This window comes from Capsicum annuum, chromosome 10 (genome assembly GCF_002878395.1).
Source record: "Capsicum annuum cultivar UCD-10X-F1 chromosome 10, UCD10Xv1.1, whole genome shotgun sequence".
In the NCBI taxonomy this organism is placed as follows: Eukaryota; Viridiplantae; Streptophyta; class Magnoliopsida; order Solanales; family Solanaceae; genus Capsicum; species Capsicum annuum.
In genome coordinates this window covers 32,660,765-32,670,050 of record NC_061120.1, presented here as the reverse complement: position 1 = coordinate 32,670,050, position 9,286 = coordinate 32,660,765, and the positions used below count along the sequence as shown (strand labels likewise).

Here is a 9,286-nt window from a genome sequence, read left to right as displayed (position 1 = left end):
GGGGGGATACTTCAGAACATAGAAATAGATTGAAGTAGTTTGTTAATTGTCAGGGCATACCTAAAGTGATCAATGAATAGAGATGAATGTGGCTTGAGATATTTATACAACCCTTTTTCTAAAAAAGTCCTTGATGATCTCTGAATTTTCTTTATATATAAGATTACAAGTTGGGGGGCAAAAGAAAATAGAAACGATTAAAGTGGTTTGTTCATTGTGAGGGCATATCAAAAGTGATCAATGAGCAGAGATGAATTGAAATAGTTTGTTTATTTTCAGTTCATACCTAAAGTGGTCAATGAGTAGGGATGAATGTGCTTGAGATATGTTTTTTATTTGTTAAAATGTCCTTGATGGTCTGAGAATTTTCATTTGTATATGAGACTTCAAGGATCTATAACTTTTAGTACCAGCTGAGGCATAGTATTGAACAATTCCTAGTTTGCTATTAGTTCTAATTGATATTTACTTGGGATTTACCAAATCCTGTTGGAAAATTTACTAATGAAAGTTGAAACTCCTATATACATAAAATGTACCGGTAACAGATTCTGTTATATCATAAATTATGTCTTGAATTGGGGTGAAAGCTCTAGATACATCCCAGTTTCGGATCAACTCTCATCTGTGTATGCTCTTTTTCCTTTTCAAGATTTTGAGAAAAATTTCAAAGATTAGAGCTGTATTGAAACTTGTATTTCTGAATCCTGTGACCATTATAGCCTTTCCCTGCATCAACTCAATAAATCTACTTAAAGACTATGAAGGGGAAGATATGAAGTCTGGACTGTACCAAACCATAAGATAATCTTAGTTCAACTAAATCTAGATTAAGAAACCTCCTTACTCTTCCATCTCAAAAAAAAAAAAAAAAAAAAATTTTGTTACTCAGGTCTTGCAGAACTTGCAAGATCAGTTAAATTTTCAGTTAAGCCTAAAACTGATTCAACCTATCACACAAAAACAACATTTGTCAAAGTTCATTTTTAGTTCAATTGCACTCAACAAGGATCCCGTGTCAAATTAAAGTAGTAGATATATAGTGAAAAGGATTTGAATGAATGGAATGGATGCATAGGATTTATAGAGTTGTCATTATTAAGTGATGGTTGCCTGTGATATATCCTCTCTTTCAAGTAGAAGTCATACTGCAAATCAAACATCCAACAAAAGAATCTTTTCATTTTTTGGATAAGTAACGAGGAATTCATTGATAATAACCTACAAAAAGAGAATGCTGCTGGGGTAACAAAAGAGTCTCTTCTTTTTTGGGGATGTGTCTTTGAGTTTACAACTTCTAAGGATTCCTCCTTTGCTTTGCCGAGCAAGACACTCATTTGAACACTGTTTAACAGAAATCACTTTTAACCTTGTGAAAAATGATAGTACCTTTCATTACATTTGTGCTTTACTACATGTCCTCAGTTGCTTATTTCTTTTTCATGCAAAATTTACTTTCTCTCGTTTGAGTAAAAATGCTTTTATTTTGTACAAGTAATTAGAGAGAATGAGACATTGGGCATCTTCCATTTACCGTCAAATTTCGCCTTCAATGTTTTCTTTAGTCATAAAAAAGAAAAATCAGTTACCACGTTACCGATGTTGGTAAGTTGTTCCACTTTGATTGTCGGGTGTGAATTGATCTCTTTATATGGTATTGAACATTCCTCACCTCATGAGCTAGCTTTTGAGGTTGAGTTAGGTTGATGGTTCATTTCTTATCATGATTCATGGTGCCATAGCATGACACACCTATTATTATGAGTCCCAATATTGACCTGCCATATTACGTTCATGCTTTAGTTGCATGGGGAGGGATTAAGTTGTCCCACAGTGCTATGGACATGGAACTACTCCTTGTGTGGTCCTGGGTAATGCTCAACCCGTGAGCTAGTTTTGGGTTTGAGTTTAGCCGATGGTTCATTTCTTATCAGATGTTTTGTTGCATTTTTATTTTAAACCACTAAAGCTAGGCAAAGGGTAACTGCTATAATCATTTTTTTGGAATATATCTAGTTTGTTCTAACTTCTAAGTTTTGGTTGCACTGCAATGTCACAAATATTAAGCCTAAGAAAGTAAGAACATAAAATTGGAAGACATATCGCACCATGCATCCAAGGGTTTGACCTAGTAGTGGTCAATGAGGTGGGAAGAGAATCACGAGGTCTCAGGTAAATCCAATGAAGGCAAAAACACTAAGGGGTCGTTTGGTAGAGTTGTTTAAGAATAATGCTAAATATAGTGTGTTAATAATGCTTGTGTTAACTATGCTTTCATTAGTTATGCTTGTATTTTTCTTATGCAGTATTTAGTTTGATGTATTAAAAAACATGAATTACAGAATTTCTAAAACATTTTTTTGACACTAATACCCACCATATATATGTTGGAAAGGATGCCGAAAATTTTTTGAGGGATAATTGTGTCTTTAATCATGCTAATGCATGCATTGGATCCATTGCATTAGTACTGCAATGGATTTTGAGGTATTAATAATACACACCTGAATACACAATAGAGTGTATAATTAATGTCTTGCATTAGTTATACATAGGCTAAAAAATGTATCAAACAAGGTACTAGTAATACACAAGACTAATGCATGCATTATTCTTTTTAATACACTCTATCAACGACCCCTAGGTGTTCTCTTGTCATCCCTCTAAACCTTGATGGTGAGCTATTTTATACCTGAATTGATCGGAGGTAGTAGGTATCTGTTTGAATAGTCGAGGTGCATGTATTGGCCCAAACTAACGTAATTAAGGAGGCATCCTATCCCTTTTACCTCAACTTAAGTCATCCCTTAGTTTGAATGTTAAAGCAAGAACACTCCAAAATCAGTGAAATATTTAACAATAGTATCATATTCCTTGAGTTGCTTGTTAGTTTTATTTGAATACATGTTATATGGTTAAAAATAGTGCTTTAGTATTTGAAGTTGTCAAAGGTCCGTTTATGCATGAATATGCTCCAATACTGCAAATTCTGCACTGGAGTTCTTGCAAATACTAATTTGGGCATGAGTATTTGCAAATACGTAACTTTTGTGAAATATTGGTTTGAAGGTGCATTTCCAGGGAAATACTGGTGCCCGTTCACAGTTTTTCAACTTCTCGAAAAAGTTTTTACCAATGAAGTTTATGGATAAAAAGCCTAAATATGTTTCAACTTCCACAAACTTTTCTCAATGCCTAATAAAAGGTTCAAGTTGTCTATAGGTTATTTTTCAACTTCTCGAAAAAGTTTTTACCAATGAAGTTTATGGATAAAGCCTAAACCTGTTTCAACTTCCACAAACTTTTCTCAATGCCTAATAAAAGGGTAAAGTTGTCTATGGGTTGATAGGGTTGGTTGTTGGTGTTGGTATATTTCCTGCTGATTGGCTGCTGGCTTTGAACAGTGTTGTCACTATTGTATTGATATGGAATCGTGTAAATACTTTTAGTTTCTCTCTCTGAATTATGTTCTAGAATTTCCCTGTGCATTTAGTGTGTGATCTCATTTAATTGGTCTAAAATTTTGATGTATAATTGTGGAAATGTAAGGCCAGAACATACCTTGATGGTTTTGTATCGTTACAATATGTTGCTCGGACTCTCCAAACGTATTGTCTCACCCATATTGGATCATCCAAAAGTGCTCTAATTTTGGAGGATCTTACACGCACCCGTCGACATTTTTGAAGAGTCCAAGCAACATAGTAGCATGGAGGGCTATGTAACGTTTTAAAGAATGGAAATACCACGAGTATGAGGTTCCCTTTCCCAATATCAGCGGGTATTTTGTGCGCATTAAAACTAGGATTATCTTATTACTAGATTAAAATGCCGTGCATCTTTATTTAGTTTGGTTTTGTCACGATGCTGAAATTTACATTCATGGTTAACTGTATGATGTTTCTCTATTCAGAGGTTAACAGTGCTGGTGGTTTGGTTGGGAAATAGTTGTCCTGGGATAATTAATCCCTGGATTAGTTATCCTAGAATTACCCAGAATAACTTATCCCACCATGCATATGGGATAACTTATCCCAATATTGACTAATACCACTGAAAAAGAAATGGACCTTGGGCCTAACTCAACCTCAAAAGCCATCCCACCATGCATATGGGATAACTTATCCCAATATTGACTAATACCACTGAAAAAGAAATGGACCTTGGGCCTAACTCAACCTCAAAAGCCAGCTCATAAGGGGAGGATTTCCCAAGACCATATAAGGAGACCAAGGACCCTTTAACCCACCGATGTGGGACTCCAACAACCACCAACCAAACATGGGATAAAATGATCCTTCATTTTATCCCGGGACTACTTATCCCTTGTACCTCACACCAAACGGCCCCTAACATGTTAGTTTATGATAGTGATATAAATTTGTATAGCTCTCAAATGAAGAATTACTCCACGATTCCCTGCCGCTAAATTATATTTATGTGAGCTGAAAAACACAGCTAGATACTTCCCCTTAATGTGTATGATGAGTTCTGTGTTTGCTGCTGTATTTCAATCAATCTGTCCATGACGCCTCAACTGAAATTTGTTGGTGTCAGCTATATGAATTCTCTGTATACCAAACTAGTTCTTTTTACCTATGTATTTCACTAGGCAAATAACCTCAATTGAATGTGGATTGCAGGTCAGGTGTTAGAAGTAGTTCTTGCAAAGCCTCAGACTGAAAAGAAGTTTGATGCAGCCAGTCCTTACAATGCTGTACCACATCATAATTATATCCCCCATCCAGGATATGGTGCATTTCCAGTGAATCCGTATGCACCTCTAACTGCTGGTTATGGTGCTGCTGCTGGGTTCCAGCAGGTGCTTTCTGTGCTCTTCATGTCTTCATCACTGATTCTTCACATTATCATTTATCATATTCATCTTATAGACAACTATTATTGTTTTGCAGCCTATGATATATGGTAGAGGACCAATGCCATCAGGTATGCAAATGGTGCCAATGGTTTTACCAGATGGTCAGATCGGCTATGTTCTGTAAGTTACAATAAATTTTAACATCTATTTTTGATTGCCGCTAGCTCTATTCTGGAATCAGTATAGTTTCTTCACTCGTGTGATTTTCATTTTTTTGTGTACTGGAAATTTGATGATTGCACTATTACTAGATGTTCAGATAAATGGTGAAATATTGTAGTTTTGTGAGTGCCATATCTTAGAAGCACCAAGGAAGTAATTGACTGTGTATGGAATAAAGCAAACCTTTTACCCTCGTGATATTTCCCATGCAGCCAACAGCCAGGAGTTCAGGCACCACCAGTTCGCCCTCGGAGGAATGACAGGAACAATGGTGCTGGTGGACCACATGGACGAGGAGGATCCAGTGGTGGCGGAGATGATTCCAACCGTGGTAGACGTTATCGACCATATTAGAGCAGTGAAGTGTTGTACGTGATAGTACTTGCTACTTACATTGAACACCAGACCAGTAATCTAGGACATCTATTTCCTACTTCCTCTTTATTGACAAAAAGAGAAGGAAGTTTAAGAAGTTAGACCAATCTCAGCAACTTAAATGTGCATTGTAACTAAACGAGGATGTTGGAGATGCTTGGGCGTTCCATAATCTTTTGTCTGCCTGACTTTTAGTTCATAAATTGCTTCTCCAATGTTGGGCTGAATGTTCATGAAATGTTGAGATGAAATGCTTAAGGGTTTTCGTAGCTTCACTGTTTATCGTAGTAGTACCAGGTTGGATTTTACATGAAGCAGCCTCGACCCTCTGCCTCGAAACTGCAGTGTCATGAAAAGGTTGATTAGAGGTGGCAAAATAAGCTTAAGAAGTCATAATTCACCCAATCAAGTTAGGAGTGTGTATTCTCCAGCTTAAAATTGATTAACGAGAAATTGTCAAAATGATTGCAAAAAGATATTCTACTTTATGTACAGTCATAATAAAAATAATCTATATCTATAATATATATCTATATTCTATATCTATAATTTATAATATATTATATGTGTGAAGATCTTAAAAAAGTGAATTGAACTTTTTGTCCTTTATTAAAGTACTTTACAATAGATAAAATTGTTTTTTCATCTATTTTTTTTACAATATTATGTTATTATTTTTATAATATTTAATTAAGGAATTCTAAATTATATGGTAAGAGGGAAATATATTTCAAAAATTATAAAAGTCCTAAAATAGATGTTAAGAGAACTATGATAAACTATAAAAAGGAAAAGTCATTTAATTATATTTTTTATTAATTATATAAATAAATTATTAATGAAATTTTGGTAATTTCATAAAGAACTCACGTGAAAATTAGAATTGAATCAACCAATTCATATATTATATATGGAAAGTTTATAATAGACAAGCAACCTAATTGTTTCAAATACAATACAGGAATTAAGCTTTTCAACAAGGAAAAATTTTGTTCATAATATTTATACTTTTGAAATTAATTAAAATATTAATTATTTCTTCTTAGGGAATCCTAATATTTATGAACTTTATTTATTAAAATTTACCTTATATAAATTATTTTCTCGATTTAAACCATATAATATGATTATAAAAAAAATTTAACGTCAATTTTCTCTTAAATTGGTTCACATATTTTTCAATTCTCATAAACAATTAAGAGATGTTGTAAAGAAGAAACAAAATATGGATAGGGAAGGAAAAGCTATTGATTTGCGAGAAAAAACTATGATATTTAAAGCAAACCTCATGATCGAACTCTGAGCATCATACCATAACAAAATAGTCAAGATTTGGAGAGGATCAAAGAGGAACTTTGAAAGATCTTGAGCTTTTCATGGAGATGAGTTAAATTGTATACTTCATTTAATTATTTTTCAGTTAATTTGTACAAATCATAGTACCTCTGTGGAAGATCAGGTACGACAATGTAGTTCCTGAGTTTAGTTATTTTTTTTCTTTGTTTTAGTTTATAATTAGCTTTAGATTTAAATAATTTAAAACCAAAAGTCTTATTGATTTTGATGCATGGCTAATGCTCTATTCTTTAATTAATACAGGTGGTAGATTAATTAAGTTTTGAAAATTTTTTGTTTAAAGATTAGGTTCAATTTTATTATTTTGGTTTCTCGATTATCATATTGTTTTGTTCAAATTTCTATTTTATTACTATCCATTTTTTCTTATTAATAAAGGTTGTCGACAAATGCTCGGTCGAGCTTTGCAAAATTTTTGTTTAAAGGTCCAATTTTTTTTTTTTATAAGCATGATTAGTAATATTACATATTAAAACAACACCGGAAGGTGCTATGAGGCACTATTAGGAGTACCTAAAGGTTAGGTTTAATCATATTATTCTGAAATTTTGATTATCGTATTGTTTTACTGTAATTTCTATTCTATTTTTATCTATTTTTTTTTTGTTTAATACAGATTTTTGATAGATGTTTGGTTAAATTTTGAAATTTTTTTATGTAAAGATAGGATATTTCTATTATATTTTGAAAGTTATGTTGCGTGTATTGAATTTAGAAAGACAATAAATAAACTACTTATAAAAGATATTACAAACAAACTATTATTAGATATTAATTTGTAAATCTATATCTAAAAAAACGTTGTTATATATTATAAGACTAGAGGAGCATGACCCGTGTCAGCGCAGGCCCAACATTAAGATATTTATTTATCTTTTCAATATTGATATATTTAAATAATTTTTTTTTAATAAAAGAATTGCATATGTTTTCTAGAATTCATCCGAAATCTAGCATGAGTTCAGCATATGTTATTTTAATATGCATTTAGATAATTTAATTGTTAACTATTGTAATTTATAATATTTTTTTATGTAATTTTAAAATTAATAGACGTTACTTTTCTTGTCCAATTTTTTGTGGCATTGATAGCTAGTTATAATTTAAAAATAATTTAAGTTTATAATTATTGTGATTTATAATACTTTTCTTCTATTTCAATTTCAGTGACACTAATATAATTTCAAGAGTCGACCAAATATTTTCTATCTTTCAAATTTTGTAAGTTGTTAATTATTGTGATTTCTAGTATTTTTCATTTAATTTTTTTGAAATATATAACATATTAAATTATTTTTAGATGTTTTAAGTAGTTAACTATTGTAATTTATAATACTTTTTAAGTAATTTTTGAATAATATATGCTACTCTCCTTGTCCAGAGTTTTGTGTCGCCGATAACCAATTATATTTTTTAAATAATTTAAATTTTTTATCATTGTGATTTATAATATTTTTTCTATTTCAACTTATGTGGTACAATGCTTAAATGACCATAATAATTAATGAGGGGTGATAGAGTAAAATATAATTATTATTATTTATTATTTATTATTTTTATTATGTGTATGTGTTGATTCAAGAAGAATTTGGAAACATTTAGAAATGTGTTGAATGTTACAAATGTTAATAATTCATTTGGTGCTTCTTGATTTCACTACATTTATCTCTTGTGTGTTTTTATTTTTTTGCCCTTTGAGTATATGTAGTAATTTTATTTTTTTTAAATATCATAAAAAATTTTATTCATAATATATATATATAGTAAAATCATGTATTCAATATTATTAATTTTTCAGTACATAAGTGACTTATAATAATTAATTGCGGGCGATACATTAAAAATCACGATTGAAGCAGCAGAAATCAATCAATTTTTTTAAAAAAATTTGTTAGTTATTGTTATTTACATTACTGATGTAACAATAATGTAATTTTGATAGTCAATCAAATATTTTATGTTGATATATCATTTTGTTATTCTTATTTTTCTAATACATAAATGACTTATAATAAGGAGTGATATAGTAAAATCATCATTCGAAAGACGAAAATTTAATTTAAAACATTAAGAGTTAATTTCGCATTTTATGTCTATTTTATTTTTCATTAAATATTATTGATTTTTTTAATACGTAGATGACTCATAATAATTAATTAAGAGTGATTGATTATATTATTACTATAAAAATTAATATAATTTTATCATATCCAATAGTAATCATTGATAATTCACCGAATTTTTCTTTATTTCTTTCTAACTTGATACATATTGACCCAACACAAATTATAAGAAAATATTCATTAGAAATTTATTTTATTAAATTAAATTTATTAATTTTTTATTTTAAAAATTTAAAGTTAAGTTTAAATACTAGTATTTCTATATAAGAAAAAAATAATTTTTAAATTTACTAAAATAAAAAAATTAAAAAAAAATTAATTTTCTATATAAAAGTCAATTAAAATAATAAAATTGATTTACTTTAAATATTTAGTTGCAATTAATTAAGAT

The 9,286-nt window shown here is 30.4% G+C and overlaps 1 protein-coding gene across 2 annotated transcripts in view; it reads left to right on the top strand.

The window, feature by feature from the left end:
• The window catches only part of LOC107845348 (heterogeneous nuclear ribonucleoprotein Q), an 11,213-nt gene extending 5,528 nt beyond the window's left edge, over positions 1 to 5,685 (top strand). For both annotated transcript variants that reach the window (XM_016689619.2, XM_016689620.2), the window contains exons 7-9: positions 4,644 to 4,822; positions 4,914 to 4,999; positions 5,254 to 5,685. In XM_016689619.2, the coding sequence (XP_016545105.2) occupies positions 4,644 to 4,822; positions 4,914 to 4,999; positions 5,254 to 5,395 (407 nt within the window). In that variant the 3' untranslated portion in view covers positions 5,396 to 5,685. The remainder of the gene's footprint in view (positions 1 to 4,643; positions 4,823 to 4,913; positions 5,000 to 5,253) is intronic.
• Positions 5,686 to 9,286: the final 3,601 nt, after the last annotated feature.